General features: G+C 52.7%; 3 protein-coding genes across 5 annotated transcripts in view; 2 read left to right on the top strand and 1 right to left on the bottom strand.

The window, feature by feature from the left end:
- Positions 1-1,125: 1,125 nt before the first annotated feature.
- Positions 1,126-15,866, top strand: Hmgcl (3-hydroxy-3-methylglutaryl-CoA lyase). 2 transcript variants are annotated; one of them, XM_031379081.1, is made up of 9 exons: positions 1,126-1,232; positions 4,976-5,056; positions 6,867-6,974; positions 7,912-8,007; positions 9,730-9,878; positions 11,805-11,868; positions 13,066-13,254; positions 13,859-13,984; positions 15,327-15,866. In XM_031379081.1, the coding sequence occupies exons 1-9, from the start codon at positions 1,173-1,175 to the stop codon at positions 15,426-15,428; spliced, it is 975 nt and encodes a 324-aa protein (XP_031234941.1). In that variant the 5' UTR covers positions 1,126-1,172; the 3' UTR covers positions 15,429-15,866. The 2 variants fall into 2 exon arrangements, with proteins under 2 accessions (XP_031234941.1, XP_031234942.1); XM_031379082.1 differs by having other exon boundaries at positions 1,144-1,204.
- Positions 15,867-17,498: 1,632 nt separating this feature from the next.
- Positions 17,499-22,236, top strand: Gale (UDP-galactose-4-epimerase). Of its 2 annotated transcripts, none has more exons than XM_031379084.1 (11): positions 17,499-17,690; positions 19,159-19,284; positions 19,382-19,497; positions 19,875-19,988; positions 20,248-20,424; positions 20,676-20,789; positions 20,875-20,941; positions 21,019-21,104; positions 21,196-21,273; positions 21,425-21,539; positions 21,637-22,236. In XM_031379084.1, exons 2-11 carry the CDS (start codon positions 19,164-19,166, stop codon positions 21,693-21,695), a joined length of 1,047 nt encoding a protein of 348 aa, XP_031234944.1. In that variant the 5' UTR covers positions 17,499-17,690; positions 19,159-19,163; the 3' UTR covers positions 21,696-22,236. The 2 variants fall into 2 exon arrangements, with proteins under 2 accessions (XP_031234944.1, XP_031234943.1); XM_031379083.1 differs by lacking the exon at positions 17,499-17,690 and adding an exon at positions 17,738-18,818.
- A 61-nt stretch (positions 22,237-22,297) lies between these two features.
- Lypla2 (lysophospholipase 2) overlaps positions 22,298-23,644 on the bottom strand; it is a 4,416-nt gene continuing 3,069 nt past the window's right edge. The window contains exons 8-10 of the mRNA XM_031379085.1: positions 23,480-23,581; positions 23,209-23,382; positions 22,298-23,132 (exon numbers count right to left, since the gene is read on the bottom strand). Coding sequence (XP_031234945.1) covers positions 23,082-23,132; positions 23,209-23,382; positions 23,480-23,581 — 327 coding nt within the window. The 3' untranslated portion in view covers positions 22,298-23,081. The remainder of the gene's footprint in view (positions 23,133-23,208; positions 23,383-23,479; positions 23,582-23,644) is intronic.

Consider the following 23,644-nt stretch of genomic DNA (forward strand, 5'->3'; position numbering starts at 1 on the left):
CATGTGGTTGCTGGGATTTGAACTCAAGACCTTCAGAAGAGCAGTCAGTGCTCTTAACCGCTAAGCCATCTCTCCAGCCCCTTTGCTTCACTCTTATGGCCTCTGCTGGTACCAGGCACACTTGTGGTATATAGACATGCATGTAAGCAAAAAACAGCCATACACATGAAATAAATACATTAGTAATAGTTTAAAATTTTACGGCCGGGAAGTGGTGGCACACTCTCTTAATTCTAGCACTTGGGAGGCAGAGGCAGGTGGATTTCAGAGTTCGAGGCCAACTTGGTCTACATAGTGAGTTCCAGGACAGTCAGGGCTACACAGAGAAACCCTGTCTCAAAAAACAAAAACAAAATTAAATTTTTGCTGGGCATCATGGCACATATCTTTAACCCCAGCACTTAGTAGGCAGAAGTAGAGGCAGGCAGATCTCTGTGAGTTTAGGTCAGCCTGGTCTATGGAGAGTTAAAAAAAAAAAAAGAGTCTCTGCGTTCACATTGAACTTTTATATTCTACTTTGTGACCTTAATCTTTGAGGCAGGATCTACACCATTCTGCATGATGCATCGTGTTAGTCGTTTGAAGACTATTTCCCAACCTCGAGGCTGAGGACGGGAAGATAAGAGGAAGTAGGACGGTATATGCACAGGGACAGCAAGATTTCCTAATGGTCAGCTGCAGGGGTTCACAAGTCATCCTAGCACCAGGAGTAGCCCCTAGAAGGCCACGATTATAGCGGTCCTTCGCTAAGCTCGGCCTTCTTGCCATCCCTGTTCCTTCAAGACTAAAGGAGCCATCAGCTTGGCCCTCCAGCTTCTCAGTCACCTTCAGCCCCAACAACACTAGAAGGCGGGTAAATGGACAGGACTGGGAACCGGGTGTGATTTAAGACGTGGGGGAAACAGATGGAGACGAAGATCTCGGGATCTGCACACCGGCTGTCAAACGTCATGGCTCTTCACGGGACAAGTGTTCAGAAAACCACGGTGTGGGTGGGCACGATCTGAGGGTAGAGCTACGTGGAGTGGAGTAGGAAAGGAAAACAGACCGGCTGAGGGGCGGAACCATTGGGAGCCTCACTTGAAGAGCGGAGCTCCGCCTCCGGCGCTGACCACGCCCGCAGAGGTCACGTGGAACCCAGCGGGCTTGGCCTCCCGAGTCTCTGAGCGAAGATGGCCACAGTGAGGAAGGCTTTCCCGCGGAGGTTGGTGGGCTTGGCGTCCCTCCGGGCTGTAAGTGCTCCCCAGGCGGGTGACAGTCGTGGGATAGGGCGGGCCTGGTCAGCAGCTGTGACGGGCGGGGCGGGGCGGCTCCAGCCGAGGGTTTGAGAGTTCCGGATGCAGCTGGTCTGGCTCAGGTCTCTTGCAAGAAACCGGGAAACTGAGGCCGAGGGACGTGAAGCGACCCGCTGTCACTGTGGATACCTGGAACACCATCCTGGGCGTCCTAACAACTCCTTTACGGTGAACCTGACTCCTTCCCCTAATTGAGCTTTGGATCTCTCCAGTCCTTCGTTAGTGGAAAGCAATGTCCGGTGTGGGGAAAAACACAAACATCCCTGTCGGCCGCCTTCCTCAGCTCTTGTTGCTTTTATGGATGACTGAGGAGAGCTTGGACCGCGTGCGCCGGACAGGGATTCCCTCAGAACTGGGCTTTGGGCCTGTTTGGTCCTGGCGTTCTGTCCTCTCCCACGCGCAGTTATTTGAGGGAAGAGGCCAAAAAGAGCTGTGCAGGTTAAACCGCAAATGGTGTCCGGATGATTCTGTCACTTCCTAAGCTGAGTGACAGAGGTGTTTACTCAGCTTGCTTATACGTAAAGTGGATAGTCTTGTCGCAAGGCGATGTGGTGATTGACCAGTCAGTCCTTGGTGGCACTTTGTGAGAGCTGGACTTAGGGGCGATCAGCTCCAGCGTCACTGCTGTAACCTCAGCTCGGCGATGGCGCTATTATGATTTTATGTTGGCGAGTTTAGGCATTGTATCAGCACTTGGAAAAACGTTCTCTGCAGCTCGTGGGTGTCTCTCAGAAAGCCACTTATGTATCGTCGGTAGTCTCCCACTTCCACCGATTGCTCAGGGATCAAATGAAAAGGCAAACTCCAACTTAAGGAAATAAACGGGGGGAGGGGAGAGGAGAGGGAGAGAGGGAGAATGAGAATTAAGTAACGTGGTGGATCATAATATCTATCTATCTAAGACAAAAGTTTCTTTCTATATAACTTTGGTACTCATTACATAGACCAGGCTGGCTTCAAACTCGGAGATCAGCCTGCCTCTGACTCTGGGATTGTAGGCATGGACCACCACGCCCAGCTAGATGATAATTTTTTATAAACCTAGCATGAGGAAATGATCCCTCATGAGTTTATAGCACAAGTCCAAGCTGGCACTTTGGTTTGGTTTGGCTTGGTTTGGTTGTTCAGTTTTGTTTTTTGTTTTTTCGAGACAGGGTTTCTCTGTATAACCCTTGCTTTCCTGGAACTCATGCTGTAGACCAGCCTAGCCTCGAACTCAGAAATCCACCTGCCTCTGCCTCCCAAGTGCTGGGATTAAAGGCATATGTCACCACTACCTGGCTTGTTTTAGTTTTTAAAGGCAGGGTTACTCAGTGTAACAAGCCTTGACTGTCCTGGACTCAAATAGTAGACCAGGCTGGCCTTGAACTCACAGAGATCTACCTGCCTCTGCTCCCCAATTGCTGGGATTAAAGGCATGTGAGCCACCATATGAGCTATCTGACTTGGGTCTGAGAACCCAACCCAGCATATCCTCTACTGGATCAGTGTGTGCTCTTAACTGTGGAGCCATCTCTTCGACCCTAGGCTTTTTAAAAACACAATCTCTCACATAGCTCAGGCTGGCCTCAAGTTTGCTGTGTAGCTGAAAGCAGCTAAGAGCTTCTCCTTCCATCTCCCAAGTGCTGGGATGAGGGCCGTGGGCCACCACGGCTGGCCTGGGTTGTTATACGAAGGGCTGTTGTGCTAAAGGAAGTGGAACTAAGTTCAACCTGTTCCAAAAAAGAAAGTTGGAAGCGGGTCTTCAGTGTTTACTTCCTGAGTCTCTGCTACCTCCCAGGGCCTTAGGAAGAGCAGTGCAGTTCGTAGATCCAGTTCCTGACCTGTGACACTCGTGTCCCACTGGGCGTTTTAGGTCTTTTTAGTCTGGCAGTCTGTTGGAGGGAGACCCCTTTGTGGTACCTTTCACTCAGCTTGATGACTTCTTAGTTGTTATTATTAATGTCTTTATTAATTTTTACTTTTATGTGCATTGGTGTTTGCCTGCATGCATGTCTGTGTGAGGGTGTTGGATCCTGGAGCTGGAGTTACAACGGTGAGCTGCTATGTGGGTGCTGAACCCAGGTCCTCTGGAAGAGCAGCCAGTGCTCTTGACTGCTAAGCTGCCTCTCCTGCTCCCTGCCAACTTCTTGTAATTCAGTTGCTTGTCAGAAAATGTTCCAGCTAAAACCCAAAGCCACTTCAGGTGCGTCGACAAGCTCCAGTGGATTTCCTCAAGGCCTCCACGGGCTTGGTGAACTTGGCATCCATTACATCTTTCTCTTTGTCCCATTGTAGTATGTTTACTTGGGGGTGGGGGAAGGGCTGGAGAGATGGTTCACTGATTTAAAGTGATTGCTGCTCTTCCAGAGGACCTGGTTTTGACTCCTACAACCTACCTGGTGGCTCACAGCCATCGGTAACTCTGCTCTCTTCTAACTTACAAGGGCAAGGTACACATGTGTCATAACCATTACACAAAACACCCATACACATAAATAAATAAGTAATTAAGCAAGTTTCCTTTCTTTTTTTTCTTTTTCTTTTTTTCTTTTGGTTTTTCAAGACAGGGTTTGTCTGTGTAGCCCTGGCTGTCCTGGAACTCACTCTGTAGACCAGGCTGGCCTTGAACTCAGAAATCTGCCTGCCTCTACCTCCGCCTCCCAAGTGCCGGGATCAAAGGAGTGCACCACCACCACCGCGCAAGTTTCTTTAGGTAGTAGGGGAAGAGTTGAGAGAGACTCAGCAGTAGACTAAAAGCTTTAAAATTTAGGGGGAAATACTGTCTCCAGCTGCTGGGGTCTCCTTTCAGACCCCCTGCCCCTCGTGAGCCATTCGCCTCTCAGCAGGCTTTACACAAGCCTCAGCAGAGCAAAGTCTTCCTCCGCATCCCCAGAGGATGCTGCTGAACCTGAGTCTCAGTGACTGCTCTCCTCTGCACCGCTGTGCCCTTTGTTCATTATTTGTTGTGCCTGTCATGTTACTGAATGTGTTGCCAGGCACGGCGCCAGTCAGAATGAGATGGGGTGGAAGAGCTTTCTCTCTCTGAGCTTATACTGAAGGAGATCGTTGTAGTCTTGCGGAAATGCAAAGTACCTAAAATGGGGGGCTAATAGCTCTTCCAAGGCCGGTGGGAGGAAGGCTCTCTGAACGATTGAGGGGATCTCAGACAAGTTGAGCATTCCAGGAAGTGGTCAGGCCTGCTGGACTGGAGCATAGCAAGCATGGGCAGAGGGTGGAAGGGGGTGGAACAGTGGGAGTGAGCGATGAAGTTAGCCAGCGGTACTCTCCCTCCGCAGAGCCTCTAAGGCAGGGTGACTGGGGGAAGGAAGGGCTGAGTCAGGTTCCAGGGGAGCAGCACTGTGTACGTGCTACCTTCTGCAGAGATAAGGAGGATGGGACCAAGTGAGTGAGGATGGTGTGGAGGTTGGGAACTGCTGAAGGACAGATGGACAGCGGAGCCAAACAGGAGTTAGAAGAGGTGGGTCTGAACCAGAGGAGGACCCATCTAGGAGCACGGCTTCCTTGCTTATTCCTGTTCAAAGCAGTTTGCTTTTTCAATCTTAATCTTGAAAGAGCCTAGATGTGAGTTAAAGGAGGAGGGATATGGCTGCTTGTGGTAGCGAAGGAAGACCCTCGCTGTCCGTCTACGTAGTCCTACGCTAACTCCTGACACTTGGGCTTCCTCATTTGAACCACAGGCGAGCACCTCCTCCATGCTTTTGCCAAAGCAGGTGAAGATCGTGGAAGTTGGTCCCCGAGACGGTCTGCAGAATGAAAAGGTAAAGGGGGAAGGTGGCCAGGAAAGGAAACTCATGCCTCTGTTTTGAGCATTCCTGGGAAGCTGGGCCACATATGTTATGGACTTTGTTAACCTGGAATATTATACAGATGCTAATATTATATAATATTGAAATAATATAAGTATATTAAGTGGCTCAAGACTATAAAACATAATATATATTCAATTTTATTCTTATGTAAAAGAAACATAAAGGGCCTATGTGTATGTGGAAGGAATATAAAACTTTCTTTTAAAAAAAAACCTTTCTTTTAAAAAAAAAAGTGTTCTAGAGCTGGAGAGATGGCTCAGCGGTTAAGAGCACTGACTGCTCTTGCAGAGGTCCTGAGTTCTAATCCCAGCAACCACATGGTGGCTCACAACCATCTGTAATGAGATTGGATGCCCTCTTCTGATGTGTCTGAAGACAGCTACAGTGTACTTACATATAATAAATAAATCTTTTTTTAAAGAAAGTGTTCTAAACCTGTGAGCACAAGACTCAGGTGGCCAAGGATAACTTTAATGTGACTCACACAGCATTAATATGGTAGCAATATATGTGGCTTTTGAGCACTTGAATGTGGCTGGTGATGGGCTGGAGACATGACTCAATGGTTAGGAGCACTTCCTGCTCAGAAGATGAGAGTTCAATTCCCAGTACCTATATGGTGACTTATAGCCATTGTAACCCCAGTCCCAGAAAGCATGATGGGAAGGCCTCATGAAGAGGGCCTGGAATCAATAAGACTTGTAACATAATCCAACTGGCTGGCACCAAGGAATCATGAAAGGCACTATTATTATTTTCATTATTATTATTATTATTATTATTAATAATAATAATATTATCATTTATTAGTGTTGTTGTTGTTTTGAGACACGGTTTCTCTGTGTAGCCCTGACTGTCCTGGAACTTGCTCTGTAGACCAGGCTAGTCTCAAATTCACAGAGATTCACTCGCCCCTGCCTTCTGAGTGCTGGGATTAAAGGCATGTGCCGCCGCCCCCGCCACCACCACCACCTACCTTAAGGTTTATTTTTAATTTTTTGTCTGTGCATGTATACCTGTGTATATTAGCCACATGCATGCAGTTCCCACAGAGGTCAGTAGGGGGCATCAGGTTCCCCTGGAGCTGTTGGAGTTCATGGGTTTTTTTGATTATGTGTGATTATGGGAAACTGAGAAAGGATTCTCTGGAAAACCAGCAAGGGCTCTTTACTGCTGAGCAGGTCCTGCTGCTCCAGCCCCTCATGGAAGGCTTTTGGGCAGGAAAGTAAAGCAGTGGGGCCTGCGACTCAGGAAGTTTCCAGTGTAGGATTCGTTGACAGAGGGAAACCATGCCCTAGTACACCTGGGACATTCGGAAGATTAAAAAGGAGCCCAGAGGCTCTGGTGAGTGACCAGGTGTTGGGAAGGAATGAAAGGAAGCTATGAGGAGAGAGAAGGGGAGGGTGTGACATTTGGGGTCCATCCCACGGCACGCAGAGAGCCGTGGTGATTCACCCACTCCAGCCAAGGCACATTGCTCTCAGTTTATGATGGGTCATAGACTAACACACTGAACTATGGAAAGTCTGCTTAGGGAGAAAAAGGTGTTTCCGTGTAAATGAGCCCTCAGGTGAGCAGCCATCTGTGCCAGGAGACAGTGGTCGTAGAACTTGGAGATCGTGCGTGAGCTCGAGTTAGTGTCTGAAGTCAGTGAGGAGCTGGTGTAGCCAGAGCTTGGGCTGAGGTGCTGGCTGGCGGCCATGGCCAGCGTCCCTTACCGACGTTGCTGACTCTCTTTTCTGGTTTCTGTTCCCTACAGAGTATTGTACCCACCCCAGTGAAAATCAAGCTGATAGACATGCTTTCCGAAGCAGGGCTCCCCGTTATTGAGGCCACCAGCTTTGTCTCTCCCAAGTGGGTGCCGCAGGTGAGCCCAGGCTCCAGGAGAAGCCTGTTCCCAGTGGGAGGGAGGGAGGGAAGTGTCCCATTTGCTCTTGTAGCCACTGGAAATGTAGCTTTCCATGTCCCTGGCTTGAGGGGGGTCTCAGGTGAATCTCAGCTCTGTGTAGCATGGGAAGACCTCCATCTGGGAGCCAGGGGCTCTGATTCAGTCTGGGCTCTGCCCTGGCTTCCTGGAGCCCTTGCTTAGTAAGGCCCTTGCCCTCTCCAGTTAGAGGTGGCCTCTGAGGTCTCTCCTAGCTCCAAGAATATGGGATCCCTGTGATCTGTGCCATCTGTGTTTGTAAAGGGGAGGGCGAGAATTTGTCTTAGTTAGGGTTTTACTGCTGTGAACAGGCACCATGACCAAGGCAGCTCTTATAAGGACAACATTTAATCAGGGCTGGCTTATAGGGTCAGAGGTTCAGTCCAGTATCATCAAGGAGGGAACATGGCAGCATCCAGGCAGGCATGGTACAGGAGGAGCTGAGAGTTCTACATCTTTACCTGAAGGCTGCTAGCAGAATACTGACTTCCAGGCAGCTAGAATGAGGGTCTTAAGCCCATACCCACAGTGACACACCTACTCCAACAGGGCCACACCTTATAATTGTGCCACTCCCTGGACCAAGCTTATACAAACTATCGCAGAATTGCTGGTTCCTAGTGATGGGCAAACAACTCCCATGAGAGCACCAGGCAGTGCAGGGGAAGCGGTGCCCAGGGTCCCGACAGAGAAGGTTCTTGTGAGTGGCTTGTGACTGCAGGTACCTCAGACCTGGCAGTATCACCAAGAACGCGCTGTCCAGGGGGTCTCCTGACCCCTCCCTGGTCAGACAGATAAGTAAAGTATTGGAGACAGAAGATTCAGTAGTGAGGAGGTTTTTCTCTACCACTGAGCTCTTGGCTTCTCCTTTGGCTCCCAGATGGCTGACCACTCTGATGTCTTGAAGGGCATTCAGAAGTTTCCTGGCGTCAACTACCCAGTCCTGACTCCAAACATGAAAGGCTTCGAGGAAGCGGTGAGAGGTTGACTTATGAGGCCCCTGAGAGAGAGACATGGTTATCAGTCCCTGCCTTGTCCTGGGATGTACCTCTGAACAGCCTGCCACCAGTGGCGATGAGCAGCATCAGATTGGGGCTGGGGGTTGGGGGGCAGGAAGTCCAGCTCTGTCACTCACTGCTCTGTTGTCTTGATGAATTGCTTAACCTCAGTCAGATCTGCCTAGGAACCAGGAATGGTAACAGCTCTCACCACTGAGTCCGTGCTCCCATAATCAGTGCTTAGTAAGAGCTAAGAGACACGGGCCTGATAAAGACCACTAAGGCCTGTGATCACACACTTTTTTTCTTCTCTCTCTTTTTTTTTTAAGTTTTTACTTTATGTGTACTATAGTGTTTTGCACCATGTGCATGCAGTGTCTGCAGAGACCACCAGAGGGCATAAGATCCTTGGAACTGGAATTGTAGACCATAGTGAGCAGTCCTGCGGGATGCTGGGGACCAAACTCGGATCCTGTGCCAGAGCAGCAGTGCTCCTAACTGCTGAGCCCGCTCAATCACCCTCTTCCTTAGGGAACGAACAGTATCAGCCCTATGCACCCGCGCTTCTGCAGAGGTCGCTAAACTCTCACCGCTTGTGATTTCCAAACAGTATCTGGAGAGGCTGATGGTGTGATTTGACATAAATTTATTTCAAGGGTGACCCCTGCCCCCGGTTGACAGTAGCAGTGGTGGATTTCCCTGGAGGATGCCAGGTTTGATGGGTTTCTGGTATCTCCAGGAATCTTCTAGGGATTAAATCAAGATCCTCATGATCACGAGGGAAATACTCCAGCCCTGAGCACTCTCCAGCCTTGTTTTTGATTTGTTTTTGTTGTTGAGTTTTTTTCCAGACAGGGTTTCTCTGTATAGCCCTGGTTGTCCTGGAACTCCCTCTGTCAACCAGGCTGGCCTTGAACTCACTGAGATCAACCTGCCTCTGCCTCCTGAGTGCTGGGATTAAAGGTGTTCGCCACCAATGCCCAGCCCTGTTTTGTTTTCTGATTGAGGTGTAAGCGTTCGTTTCCAAGGGCTGCTTGAGAAAGTACCACAAACTATCCCAGAATTCCTCTGCTGCCTCATGTTCTGGAGGTCAGGAGTGTGGGCTGTGTCTGAGGCCTCCCGAGAGCCACGGATCCTGCGGTACCTAGGGATGAGCGGTTGGTCTTGGTATTGCTGGGTCTGTACATGCCTCACTCCAGTGCCTGCCTCTACCCCCACGTGGCCTTCCACGGCTCAGGGCTTCGGGAAACCATCTTTGAAGGACACCAGTCCTGGGTTAGGGACACCCTGCTCCAGTATGGTCTCATTTATCCAGCTACACTTGCAGTGACCCTGTTCCCAAGTAGGTAACATGTTCCGGGGTACTAGGGACCAGGACATCCACGTATTTGTTTATTATTATTTAATGTATTTACTTGCGTGACTTGATTCTCTCCTACCATGTGCGGCGTGGGGAATTGAACTCATATCATCGGGCTTGACAGCATATACTTTTTATCTGCTGAGCCATCTTGCCTGCCCCAACATATTTCCTAAAGTGTATATGGTGTTTGTGTGTATGTGTGTGTGTGTGTGTGTGTGTGTGTGTGTTCAGCCTATAACAGTCATATACCATAAAACTTGCTGCAAAAAAAGATTTTTGCCCCTGGCCCAGCTCCTCCCGGTGCAGGGTGCTGAAGGTCTTCACTGGATCTTGGCAGGTAGCTGCAGGCGCCAAGGAAGTGAGCATCTTCGGGGCTGTGTCGGAGCTCTTCACCAGGAAGAACACGAACTGCTCTATAGAGGAGAGTTTCCAGCGCTTTGATGGAGTCATGAAGGCCGCACAGGCCGCCGGCATCCGTGTGAGAGGGTGAGTCAGCTCCTTTTTCAGTGCCCTTGTAGAGCGTGCCGGATGCTCCCACAAGCCCGTCTCTCCCCTCAGACCAGGTTTCCTTGCTCTGTTCCTGGGAACCTTTCTCCAAGTGCATGTAGTCAGATTAGCCAGGCTTTCTCTCAGACCTAAATGTTTTCCTTTCTTTTCTTTCTTTCTTTCTTTCTTTCTTCCTTTCTTTCCTCCTTTCTTTCTTTCTTTCTTTCTTTTTTTTTTTTTTTTTTTTTTTTTTTTTGAGACGGGGTTTCTCTGTGTAGCCCTGGCTGTCCTGGAACTCACTCCGTAGACCAGGCTGGCCTCGAACTCAGAAATCCACCTGCCTCTGCCTCCCAAGTGCTGGGATTAAAGGCGTGCACCACCACCGCCCGTTCATTTTCTAACATATCGAATATTTTGCTTTACCAAAATGAAGGTTGGATTGGTTTTTTTGGTTTGGTTTTTTTTTTTTTTTTTTTTTTTTTTTTTTTTTTTTTTTTTTTTTTTTGTCTACTTGTTTTTTGTTTTGTTTAGGGTTTTTTGTTTCGTTGGGGGTTTTTGTTTGTTTGGGTTTTTTGTTGTTTTGTTTTGAGACAGGGTTTCTCTGTGTAGCCCTGGCTGTGCTATAGCTCACTCTGTAAACCAGACTGGCCTGGAACTCAGAGATCCACCTGTCTCTGCCTCCTGAGGGCTGGGATCAAAGTCATGCATCAGGGTACCACTGCCTGGGTACCATTTCATTCTTTAGGTTCAAGTTGACCAGGAACTCATTTTGCAACAGAGGCTGGCAATCCCCCTGCCTCCGCCTCCCAAGTGCTAGGATTGCGGGCTTGAACTTCCACCCTCAGCATAACTAAAACCGCCCCATTGCCAGCAGGTGGTGAGAGCAGACTCTGCGTGTGACTCCCAGAATCCTCAGCACAGCCCACAAGTAGGCCTGGGCGCCCCTCCTGCCACATGTCATGCTTCCTTACCCCCAACTGTCCCCGGGCCTTAGCTAGTCTGTCCTTTGCTCTGTCCTGAGCATGCCAGACCCTGGCCCTGACTGAAACGTCCCTTCGGAAGACCTTCTCCTCAGAACTCCAGCGTGCCCTCAGGGAGGTCTGCCTCTCCAACCCTCGCCACATTGGCTGCCTCTGCCTCCTCCTCCTCCTCCTCCTTCCTTCATAGCTCATCTCTTTCTGGAATTATTTCCCCCTCCTCATGTGACTGAGGTCATATTGCATTTACCGGCTCCCTGACTTAGGCTAGGAGCCCAGTCATGGGTCCTCCCATTGCTCTGTGCCCAGTGCCTGGCACCTCCACTTCATCTCAGCAAATACCAGCTGAATAACTGAGTGGGTGAGGCATCAGGCCCTTGAGCCTGTCTGTTCTTGCCACCTTTTTTTTTTTTCTCTTTGGTTATTTGAGACAGGGTTTCTCTGTGTAGCCCTGGCTGTCCTGGAACTCACTCTGTAGACCAGGCTGGCCTCGAACTCAGAAATCCGCCTGCCTCTGCCTCCCGAGTGCTGGGATTAAAGGCCTGCGCCACCACTGCCCGGCTCTTGCCGCTCTTGTACTCACCTGTGTGTTCACACTGGCATTACTGACCTGAATACTGGCCCACCCCACCCCCAACCCCCAGCACACGGGGCTACCCCTCCAGACACTCAGCTCTAGTCTACTTCCTTTTACCTCTTGGGAATTCTCAACCACCTGCAGCCCTGCTTCTGGAACTGTGGCCTCTAAGCTCCACCTTCCCTGCAGGTCCAGAAGTAGGGCAAAGAGCCTTTCCCCCACCCAAAGCTGACCTTCCACCCAGTGCTGGGCCTCCTGCCCAGCTTCATGTTTACTGTGGGCTCAGCAGGGATGTGTGTCAGATGGTCACAGGCTATTCTGTTGGCAGAAGAGCTGGGCACACTGACACCGTTCCCCCCCCCTTTTCCACAGGTATGTGTCCTGTGCCCTCGGATGCCCCTACGAGGGGAAGGTCTCCCCGGCTAAAGTTGCTGAGGTGTGTGCAGTGGGGCCAGGTCTTGTGAGGGTTGACTTCCTTGCCAACCTGCACGCGCAGGTGCAGCTCACCTTCCTTTCCCAGAAGAACACACACTCACTCGTACACTGAGAGCCCAGCCTAGCTGCACCCCAGGCCACCTTCTTGGAGGGGCTCTGCCCCACCTGGAAGCCCCAGCCCAGCTTCCAGTCTCATCGGCTAAGGCATGATCTCCAGTGTGGTGTTCCCCAGGAACCCCCAGCGTCCCTAGAGTAGGTAAGAGAGCACACACATCCTCTTGACTAGTAACCAGGGCTCCACAGAGGAAGACCCAGCATGGGAACTGAGTGTGAGTAACCCAGGAACTCAAGCCATTTCAACCAGAAAACCCCGCTGCTGAGTTAGTGCTGTTCTTCCGTTTGTAGTTGAGGAAGAAAGTCACTCGCCACCCTGGGTGCAGGTGGCAGACTGGGTCTCACCCATTGTGCCCCACAGAGCCCTTTTTCTTTCTCCCCAATATCATGTGGCATCCAGTCAGAGGAATGGCCCCTGGCTGCTGTGCCCTGGTCTGTGCCCCCCATCCCAGTGGCCACCGCCATGGCACATCACTACTTTCTAGAAGCAGAAATCAAGCTCACAGAAGTTATACCCCCCAAAGCAGGTAGCCAGTGAGCAGCAAAGTGCGGACTCACATGGTCCCAGGGCCTGCCATTACTGTCACCTGATAGGCACAGGGCAGGGGTGAATGGGTGGTAGATCACCGGGTCATTTATCAGGATGGTCATCACTCCCATTCAGGCCAGGCATGGGGATGAGGGAGCGGTTGGCAGTTTAAGATTCACAGTGAGCCAGCCAATTGCAAATGAGCTTCCAGAAAGTTACATAGTTCCCGCGCTTCCTTAAGTTTCAGACTAGTATCTTAGGCCCACAGTCCGCAGATTCTCCTGCAGAGGAAGGCCTTCTCCTGATTCCAGTCAGCATGGTGGAGGAAGGAAATGGGATGGGATGGGGCTGCTGGAGTGGCTGGCTGGTTCCTGAGCGCAGTCTCCCAGCCGCTGGGTAACGCTGGTCCTATCCACTGAAATTGTTGGGCGCTAGAGCCCAAGAGGAACACAGCACCTCCGATGGGGAGGTGAACTGCCTGGGCAGAGTCCCTGCTTCTGAGCTCCAGTGTCACTGGTGGCTCTGGGGTCCTCTAAGTATCTGTTTATTCTCCAGGTGGCCAAGAAGTTGTATTCAATGGGCTGCTATGAGATCTCCCTTGGGGATACCATTGGTGTAGGCACCCCAGGACTCATGAAAGACATGCTGACTGCTGTCATGCATGAAGTGCCTGTGGCCGCATTGGCTGTCCACTGCCATGATACCTATGGTCAAGCTCTGGCCAACACCTTGGTGGCCCTGCAGGTAATGAAAGCTGTGTGCCCATTCTCCCAGAGGGCAGTTTCATTGTATTTACTAATAAAGTATTGAGGTGGTTGTCTCTGAGGCCACAGATGGTGGCACACATAGGCTAAAGGCCTGGCTTCCCACAGAGAGTAACTGAGACGTAGAGTTGGCTCTTTCCTTCCACCATGGGAGGCCTCCCCTCAGGTTGTAGGGCTTGGGGGCAGGTACCTTTACCCGCTGAGCCATCTTGCTGACCCACTACAAATCCTTTTGAGAATTCTACAATCTCCCATTTCTTTGACGTTATTCAAAACAAAACACCCCAGAAGAGCTGTACCTAGTATCTACCACTCTGGGACTGAGGGCCTAGACTGGTGGCCCGGACAGGCCTCTCGGAGGAGAGCCCCAAAGAGTGAAATGGAGCCAGGAGCCAACCATAAAGGGATAGGAGAAGGAGATAGGGGAAAGACTCTACAAAGAGAGCAGTGTGACGGAGGGAGTGTTCCCGGGAGAGAAGCTCTGTCCCTCAGTGGATTCCTCCTGACATTGAGGCAGGAGGTTCATGACCTGCCAGGGTCCAGGCCCTGGCAACAGCCATGGTTCGCTGTCTTTATGTTTCCAGATGGGCGTGAGCGTTGTGGACTCCTCTGTGGCAGGACTTGGAGGCTGTCCCTACGCAAAAGGGGCATCAGGAAACTTGGCTACCGAGGACCTGGTCTACATGCTGACTGGCTTAGGGATTCACACGGTAAGCCAGCCTGCCCCCTGGTGGTGTCATCCCTGAACTAACCAGGGCTTGTCTGGAGCCCAAGGTCAGATGTGACAGACAAGCTTAGGGTTGGTGGAACTTAAGCAGGGATTGTGGAAGCATTCTATTTCTGAGAGTTATCAAGGAGAGTTGAAAGTGGGTGATCTGGAGTATGAGCTCTCGTGGGATTTAAGATCCTGACAGAGCAGCCTGGAGTGTGTGTATTAACAACCAGTAGACAGGCCAGCCTGGTCTACAGAGTGAGTTGCAGGACAACCAGGGCTACACAGAGAAACTCTGTCTTGAAAAACCAAAAAAACAAACAAACAAACAAAAAACAAAAACAAAAAACCAGTAGACAAGGGCCTGAGCAGTAGGAGAGGCTTGGTTGGTGGCCTAGAGGGAGTAGACTAAGACCCCAAAGGGTGAGAAGGAGTCAACCAAAAGGGGAATGAGGAGAGAGGTCTCGGGCAGAGGAAGCAGCATGTCAGAGAGATGTTCTGGTTGAATATGATCATGTCTACAGGAGACCTAGGTCCCAGAGTGACATCCACATTTCAGGTCTAGAAGGCCCCCAGAAAGTGTCTATGGAAGGAGCCCTAAGAAGGGCCAGCTTTGTGACCTGCAGTGAGTCACTTCCCCCAGGCTGGTTTTTCTATGAAACGAGGGCACACTGTGAAATTAGCCACACTGGGCTCCACCGGACTCTGCAGGACCTCGGTGGTGGCACAGAGGTCATACTGCATCTCTGATGGTTGAAAGCCCAGATCTCTTCCTCACAGGCTGCTGGACCTCCAGACATCTCATCTCTCTAACCGCAGTGAGCATGCTCTCCACGGTTACAGCATTAAGGAAATGCATGGCCAGAAGGATAGGTTGGTGATGCGCCCCTGGGCCAGCCGTAGCACCAGAGCAAACTGTGTAGCGTGCTCGGCACTCAGAACTGGGGCTAGCAGATAGGAGTTACTGGTTACTGTTCCAGACAGTCGAGTTGGGTGAGCGAGTGGTCTAGTAAGAGAGCCCTTGTCTAGCATTAGCAATGGTCTGGGGACAGTCTCGGCACAGGGAAAGACACACAGAGGCAAACAAACATCACAGTTCCTGTGTGTGGGGCAGGCGCTGTGCTAGGCCCTGAACATGGAGGTGGGACACCACCAATAAGGTCCCTCCCACAAACTGCCTGCTGGTGCCAGCTGGAGACAACCTGAGCCGGTGGTCGCCGCTATTGCAGAAGGGTCCGGTTTGCTGCCACCGTCCCCCTTCCATGTCACAGCTGTCTAGTCTGTTTGCCTGGGTGCTGCAGGCTTGTGCTGACTTTCTCCCCCTGACTGACTTCTTCAAGGGTGTGAATCTCCAGAAGCTCCTGGAAGCCGGGGACTTCATCTGTCAAGCCCTCAACAGAAAAACCAGTTCCAAAGTGGCACAGGCCACCTGCAAACTCTGAGCCCCTTGTTCACCTGAAGATCGGAACTGTGGGAGTTGGGTGTACACAATGATTCCTAGATGGGGGAATGGAATGAGAGAAAATGAGCCGGCATCAAAGAGGTCCCTCTCATAGACAGAAAGGGCTAGAGCTAGAGCTGCCAGGCCCCGGCCAGCTCCCCAGAGCTGTGTGCCTAAGCACTTGCTTGGGATGGCCCTGGTTGAGTCCGCAAGGCAACAGAGCTGATGTCCACTGTGCCACGACCCTGGGTCCTGTGTTCTACCTCTGAGGACAGACAGCAGTTTCCCCTTATGCCAGCAGAGCACTTGCTGAAATGGTGGGGGATGATCTGCTTCCGTGGCCCTCTGCCAACTCCAGCATCTCTGGGAAATCTCCACTCTGTACATGATTTTTTGAAAACAGCTTATGTAATTAAAGGTTTAATTTTCTAATACCCAACCATGCCAATGTGTGTTTAATTATGAGTGAAGGAGTAAAATCATCCTGAGGGAAGAGTGAAGGCTTTGGCTGGTTTTCTAGGGGTCTCTTCCATCACCACATCTGAGCCTCCAGACCACTGACTGGAAGTCATTGCTATGGGTTTGTCCCTGAGACCAACATAGTGGCTGGCTAGGGTACCCAAGGACTTGCTTCTGAGACTGCGCCTCTATTCTCAGAGCAGTAAGGTGGATCTCTTATTGTTCTGGAACTACCTAAGGAGGCTAGGCTGGCTGGCCAGTGAGCCCTAGGGATCCCTCTGTCTCTGCTTCCAGAGTGCTAAGACAACAAACTTCGACAATGGTCAGCTTGACATTATTTTTAGTTTTTGAGGTTTTCTCTGTGTAGCCCTGGCTGTCCTGGAACCCTGTCTGTAATCCAGGCTGCCTATCTGCCTGCCTCTAGCTCCTGAGTGCTGGAAATAAAGGTGTGTGCCTCTATACCTGGCTTTAAAAATTAAGAATTAATTTTAATTATGTATACACATGCATATGTATACCTGTCTGTATGTGCATAAGCAAATACAGGGAGGGGATGAGGAGTCCAGAAGAGGATGTGGGATCACCTGGAGTTGTCTATACAGTAACGAGTCATGCAGGTACTGGATATAGTGCTCCCGTCCTTAGCAAAAGGAGCACCTGCACCAGCTCGTAACTTTTCAGGCTCCCCCCCCCCTCTTAAAAAATTATATGGTGGAGGTGGGGAGGGTGGGGAGATGGTTCGGGGAACACTCGCTTTTAATCCCAGCACTCAGGAGGCAGAGGCAGGTGGATCTCAGTTCAAGGCCAGCCTGGTCTACAGAGGAGTTCAGAACATCGAGGGCTTCACAGAGAAACCCCGTCTCAAAAAAAAAAAAAAAAAAAAATCAAAACCAAACCAAACAAACCAAAGTGTGTAGATGACTGCTGGAGCAAATGCCCAGGAGCTACAATTACAGGCAGTTGGGAAAAGCAATAATAAATGCCCTTAACTGATGCGCTATCTTCCAGCCTCGACTTTCATTTATCCTGGAACCCACTGTGTAGAGCAGGCTGCCCTTGAAACTCACTGAAATCCGTCTGATTCTGACTCCCGAGTGCTGGGACTGAAGGCCTGTACTACCAGGAACGATTTATTTTTATTTGTGTATTTGTGAGAGAATGCCAGGTACATAGGGTATGTACCATGGAGGCCGGAAGCGGGCGTGGCATCCCATGGAATAATAGGCGGTATGTGGGTGCTGGAAACAGACTCAGGTCCTCTGCAGGAGCAACGAGTGCTCTGAGCCATCTCTCAGCCCCGCTTCGTATTTTAAACCGGTGGCAGGTGCGCACACACACTTCTGGGGGAGGGAGGCGGCGGCTCAGCGATGGGCATAGCAATTGCTACTGTGAATTTAAAGGTTCCTTCCTCCAGCGATGGTTTTTTCCCACGTGGATTTGGATCCAGGTCCCAGCCCGGGCCAGCTATGTCCTCCAACTGGAGCAGCCCGACGAAGGGTTTGACACAAACAGGGAGTGAAGAGACTAGAAAGGTCCCTGTCCTGATGCTCCTCAGCAGCCCGCCGGTCACTGGATGGCGTCCGCACCCCTCATTTCCGCCCTCGATGGGAACGCACTGCGCAGGCACCTAAAGCCTGTGCAGGCCATTTGTCCCTCCAGGGCTACCGTCCAGTCGGTAACCCACGACACCCGTTTCCTGGAAGGCGTGGCGAGGGCGGGGTCAGGCTGGGCTGTCAGTTCTTAAAGGGGCCGCTGAGCTGGTCGCGGGAGGCGGCGCCTGGAGTCTGCGTTGGATCTTCCGCAGGTTCGGCTGGTGGAATGAAGGGTGGTTGGTGGGGAGCGAGGGAGTTCCAAGAGGGTCGGTTCGTGTTCGGAACAGGGCCAGGACCACCCCTTCTGCTCGCGTTTTCCGCAGCCGTAGCGGGGGCCACCCGAGCCCATTCATTCGGGGCCCGGCTCCCCGCTCCTGCTCCAGAACCCAAGTCCAGAGCTAAGCTCCGCCTCGCCTGGGCTGTTGAGACTCAGCATCCGCTCTCCTCCCTTGTACAGATAGGGAAAACTGAGGAGGGGACCGCTGACCAAGGTCACCCCCTAGTCCGGAGCGGAGCGACCTCAGAGTAGCCTTTTCTGCCACCAGAGCCCCCTCGGCGACCGCTTCACCGCGTCCTCGCGCAATGCGGGAGCCGCAGGGAGTAGCGGGGAATAGTCTCGGGGATCCCACTCAGGCGGTTCTTACTGCTGTGTGACCCCAGGCCGACCCTAGTACCCAGGGCTAGTAGAAACACCTGCCTCATCCAGATGTTGGGAAAATAACGCACAAGTGCGGGGTAGTGATTCTGGTACGCACTGGATGCCCAGTCCAGTGGGTCGCAGCAGAATAACCCCAGCAGAAACTTGAGGCAGCTTGGAGAAAGACGGCAGCGAGCCAGGTCGTGAGAATGAAAGGCCTCTGTGTGTGGATTTCCTTTCCGTTCGCCCAGCAGTTTGCTCAGGGTGGGGATGCACACCTGGCAGCGGATCGCGGGCCAAATCCACGTCGACACCGGCTCACATGGTGCTGCCCCGAGTTGGGCGGGATCTGTTGCTCCAGGCCACCGGGGCCAAAGCTGAGCTATTGGCTGCCCCAGGGTGGAGTGAAGCCCTACCCACTCCAGGGCTGCTGGTACTGCAGCCTCCGAGCTGGGCACAGCCTTCCTGGCTAAGGACCCCACCCTTGAAGCCATTTGGTGTATTTACTGCTTCCTCCCAACTGACCTTCCAGGGGAAGAGTTGTTGGAGCACTAGGTATTAGTCGTCAAACCCAGGAACCTTTTGCTCCTGGGAAAAGACCTCAGTTTACAGCGACAGGCCCGTTTTGTATCCTAGCCTCCCATCCTGAAGGCGCGTTCTTCTGCCTGAGACTGTCCATTCTCCAGACACGGAGGCAGGAAGGGTGGGTCTTGCAAAGGCCCATCATCCCAGGAACTAGACAACATTGTGCGGGTGGCAGACCTTTAAATCGCTTCATTGGACGCTCCTAATACATGGTGTGTGTACAATAGTTAGTTCTAGAGATGAAAACTGTGCCCTAGAGAGAGTCTGAAACGTCAGCCCCTACAGCCAGAAACTGGTAGTTATCTAGTCAGACCCAGGGCTGATGATTCTGGAGCCTCTCCTTCAACTAGGGCCCACCACTGCATCCACCAAGATGAAGTTAGGGGACGAGCATCCAGTTGGAGTGAGGCTCTGAGCAGAGAGCCTCAGCCACCTCTGAAACCCTGTCTTCTAAGCAGGCGCCATGGAGGAGAAGGTGCTGGTCACAGGTGGGGCTGGCTACATCGGCAGCCACACAGTACTGGAGCTGCTAGAGGCAGGCTACTCGCCTGTGGTCATTGACAACTTCCATAATGCCATTCGTGGTGAGTGAAGCTGGATGCGAATCAGGGAGTGGCCTTTGCGGGGGTTGGATACAGGACCCCATTCTCTAATGCTGAATGCCTCTGTGGGCCCCACCAGGAGCAGACTCCATGCCCGAGAGCCTGCGCCGGGTCCAGGAGCTGACAGGCCGTTCTGTGGAGTTTGAGGAGATGGACATCTTGGACCAGGCAGCCCTCCAGCGCCTCTTTAAGAAGGTAGGCCCCGGGCTGGAGGGATGGCTCAGTGGTTAGCGTACCGACTGCTCTCCCAGAGGTCCTGAGTTCAAATCCCAGCAACCACATGGCGGCTCACAACCATCTGTAATGGGATCTGATGCCCTCTTCTGGTGTGGCTGCAGACAGCTACATTAGTGTACTCACAGACATAAAATAAATAAATCTTTTAAAAAGAAGCTAGGTACTAGCTGGGCATTTAGAGCACACCTTTAACTCCAGCACTTGGGAGGCAGAGGTAGGCGGATCTTCGTGAGTTTGGGGCCAGTGTGGTCCTCATAGCCAGAGCTGCTCAGCAGGTAGGAGGAACACGGCCGAGTCCTGCACAGCACCCTCTGACCCTCGCTTTACCCCCGCAGCACAGCTTTAAGGCTGTCATCCACTTTGCCGGCCTCAAGGCTGTGGGCGAGTCGGTGCAGAAACCTCTGGATTACTATAGAGTTAACTTAACAGGGACCATCCAGCTCCTGGAGGTAAGAGGAAGGGGGGGGCACAGGCCCCAGCTGGGCTCCAGGCTGTCGGCCTGCATGCTGGCCACAGTAAGGGCCCACGTGGTAGAGTCAGAGAGGACCCAAGCTGTACCATCTTGGACACCTGCCTTTCTTTACCCCCCCAGCCTGTTTCTCTCTCTGTAACTGATGCCCTTCGCCTCAGCCCCACCCTCCTCGGGTGGGGTAACAAGTGGGACTTACCTGTGAGGCACAGGCCACTGACCCTCCCCTCCACGGCCAGATCATGAGGACCCACGGGGTGAAGGACCTGGTGTTCAGCAGCTCTGCCACCGTGTACGGGAACCCCCAGTACCTGCCTCTGGATGAGGCCCACCCCACGGGGGGCTGTACCAACCCCTATGGCAAGTCCAAGTTCTTCATTGAGGAGATGATCCGGGACCTGTGCCGGACAGACACGGTGAGGACCCCTCGCCCCTCACCCTTTGCTCCACTCACTGGCCCCCTTGAGCCCAGGACTGGGATCCTGGATACTCTCACAGGGAGACAGGGGTTGAGAAGCGGCAGGATTCTCTGCCCATGGTCTCAGCAGCTGGAATGCAGGTGCCGTCCCTTGCTCATTGGTAGAGACACGGTGAGGTAGATGGCTGTGGACTGAGTTGGGACTCACTCCACATGCCCCAGCCCCACCATCTGACCGTTACCACACAGGCCTGGAATGCCGTGCTCCTTCGGTACTTCAATCCCATAGGCGCCCACGCCTCTGGCCGCATCGGCGAAGATCCTCAGGGTATCCCCAACAACCTCATGCCCTATGTCTCTCAGGTAGGGGGTTATAATCCTGGGGGGGTTGCTCAGATTACCACTGGTGCCAGGGCCCTTGAAGAAGCTAGCTTGACCTCTGCCCTAGGTGGCAATCGGGCGACGAGAGGCCCTGAATGTCTTTGGTGATGACTATGCTACAGAGGATGGGACAGGTGAGCCGAGGAGTCAGGGCATGGAGGGAGATGGGGGGTGGGGAGGACCAGCCTTCCCATGGAAGCACTTTCTGCAGGTGTGCGGGATTACATTCACGTGGTGGACCTGGCGAAAGGCCACATAGCAGCCTTGAAGAAACTGAAGGAGCAATGTGGTTGCCGGGTAGGGAGCCAAGAGCGAAATTGGTTGGAATCCGGGGTGAAGGGAGAACACAGGGTGAATGGTAGATTCAACACCCCGTTCTCTTGGGCAGACCTACAACCTGGGCACGGGCACGGGCTACTCCGTTCTGCAGATGGTCCAAGCCATGGAGAAGGCCTCAGGGAAGAAGGTAGGCCCCACACACCCCACACACGCAGTAGGCACTCCAGTACAGCCTTGCATGTCAGTGCTAGGTGCCTATGACACAGCTCTTGTTTGTGGTTCCTGAGGCCCAGGGGCCTGGTCAGCTAAGTATGCACTACCCCCCCAACCCCCCGCAGATCCCGTACAAGGTGGTAGCTCGGCGGGAAGGTGATGTGGCAGCCTGTTATGCCAACCCCAGCCTGGCCCATGAGGAGCTGGGTTGGACAGCAGCCCTGGGGCTGGACAGAATGTGTGAGTGTCTGCGGAACCCAGAAGAGGGTGGAACTGGCTATAAGGGCAACTGGTTGGGCTGCCCTCAGGCAAGCCCTGACCATCCGTGTCTGCACAGGTGAAGATCTGTGGCGCTGGCAGAAGCAGAACCCTTCAGGCTTTGGGGCGCAGGCCTGAGGACCTCCTTACCATGGACCAGAAAAGCAGCTGAGCCGGGCAGTGGTGGCGCACGCCTTTAATCCCAGCACTTGGGAGGCAGAGGCAGGTAGATTTCTGAATTCGAGGCCGGCCTGGCCTACAGAGTGAGTTCCAGGACAGCCAGGGCTACACAGAGAAACCCTGTCTCGAAAAACCAAAAAAAAAGAAAGAAAGAAAGAAAAAAGAGCAGCTGCCTGCTTTCCAGTCTCCACAGGACCCTGTACCCTCATGCTCTGCGGCCAAGTTGAGGCCACCCTACCTCAAATGCCAGCTGTCTGCTCAACCCTCTAGGCAGGAGACCTCTGCTTCCACTGACCAGAAAGGAGTCTGGGTCTTTCTAGCCTATGTCCCCCAGAGTCCAGCAGCTCCTGTGATCCCAGCGACTTGGGGAGGCCAGGGGGTCTGGGACCATAGCCTCTCCCAGGCACTAACTTATACTGCTATAATTGAGCTTTCCAAAGTATTTAAAATAAAAATGTTTTCAAAAAAAAAAAATAAATAAAAAATAAAAAAAAAAAAATGTTTTCTTATCGAGAGGCAGATTCTCACAGATGGTAGCTCTGTACTACATACGGCAGCCCTTAGAGTTGAAGCAATTCCTTTAATTTTATCGGAATTCAGGACAAAACAAGAAAAACACCCAAAACCACATGAAGACAGAAGACAAGACACAACTCCTCCCCCACCACCTCCCTGACCCTAAGGGGGGACATGGTGGGGGTGAGACAGCAGGGAGTTGGGGGCCCCTGAACCTCAATCCAGCCCTGCAGGCTCCAGGCCTGCAAGGAAGGGCCATGGGGAGGCAGGGCCCAGCCCCGAGGGAAGGCCCCTGAGGGACTACCTCCTCACTGACCAGCCTGCCCTGGAGCAGGCAGCCCACAGCAGCAAGGGCCCCGGCCATGGACACATTCGTGACAGAGAAGCAGCTGCAGTGAGGCAGGAGAGACGATTATCCGGGCAGAATGACGGGGGAGGGGCCCATGAGGGCCCCACAGGCCAAACCCTGAGGTCACGGGAGGGGGCCCAAAGCGGGGCTAGTGGGTGAGGTCCTGAGTGAGCGGGTCAGCAGCTGGGCCCCTTTCTCCCTCTGCCTACAGCCCCTCCAATACTGCTGCTGGGGCCCGCCTCTGGGGATGTGGGATAAGACAGCAGTCCACCCTGCTGCTGCTGCTGACTTCCAGGTGGCCGAGGCCGGCAGGAAGGCCTGGCCAGCCTCAGTGACCTGCCCCAGAGGCCTGTGGATAGAAGAGGATAGGGTGGGAAGAGAAGGGACAGGGGCTCGACCGGCTCAGATCCAAGATGATGCGGTGCTTGCTTGCTGGGTCCCCTGTGAGCTGGGGGACCATGATGGGAGCCAGCAACTAGTTAGACCGGAGGCAGAAGTTTTTCCAGAAATTCCTTTACAGCTGCCATCTCCTGAGGGGAGGGGAGATGGTGAGGTTCCCTCAAGAGGAGAGGAGAGGGAGGGCAGGAGTAGGCTAGCCCCTCTGACCTGAGGACAGGAGCTGTGCATGACTCCTGGGTAAGTCTTAAACTGGACCCTGGCAGGTGTGACAACAGTCCGGAGCTTCTCAGCTGTCAGGGCCCCAAACCGAACAGGTACCATGGGATCCAGCTCCCCGTGGCATTGAAGGATGGCCAGGTCCTTGGCACTGCCATTGGCTGCCTGTGGACCAGACAGAATTTCCAGGGCATGGTTAGAGCTACATGCAGCATGGTGCCCCAGCCACAGGGACCACTGGGAGAGAGAGGAGGATACTCACTTGGGGGAAGTTCCGATGCAGGGGCAGCCAACAGCTCAATGCCACGATGCCAGCCAGAGGGTGGGGGCAGGTAAGTGCTGTATAGAGGGACAGGGCCCCACCCTGAGAAGAAGAGAATGGCAGGTCAGGAAAGAAGGACACACACGCACAACTCCCCCCCCCCCC

This window comes from Mastomys coucha, unplaced genomic scaffold, assembly GCF_008632895.1.
Source record: "Mastomys coucha isolate ucsf_1 unplaced genomic scaffold, UCSF_Mcou_1 pScaffold18, whole genome shotgun sequence".
NCBI classification, from domain to species: domain Eukaryota; kingdom Metazoa; phylum Chordata; class Mammalia; order Rodentia; family Muridae; genus Mastomys; species Mastomys coucha.

What these genes read in the sequence shown, in the direction of transcription:
- Hmgcl (XM_031379081.1), top strand. Translation starts at nt 1,173, where the DNA reads ATGGCCACAGTGAGGAAGGCTTTCCCGCGGAGGTTGGTGGGCTTGGCG. An exon ending in TGAAAGGCTTCGAGGAAGCG is followed by an intron (nt 8,008 to 9,729) that starts GTGAGAGGTTGA and finishes GGATCTTGGCAG; the next exon opens with GTAGCTGCAGGCGCCAAGGA. An exon ending in CCCCGGCTAAAGTTGCTGAG is followed by an intron (nt 11,869 to 13,065) that starts GTGTGTGCAGTG and finishes TTTATTCTCCAG; the next exon opens with GTGGCCAAGAAGTTGTATTC.
- Gale (XM_031379084.1), top strand. Translation starts at nt 19,164, where the DNA reads ATGGAGGAGAAGGTGCTGGTCACAGGTGGGGCTGGCTACATCGGCAGC. An exon ending in GGACCATCCAGCTCCTGGAG is followed by an intron (nt 19,989 to 20,247) that starts GTAAGAGGAAGG and finishes CTCCACGGCCAG; the next exon opens with ATCATGAGGACCCACGGGGT. An exon ending in ACCTGTGCCGGACAGACACG is followed by an intron (nt 20,425 to 20,675) that starts GTGAGGACCCCT and finishes GTTACCACACAG; the next exon opens with GCCTGGAATGCCGTGCTCCT.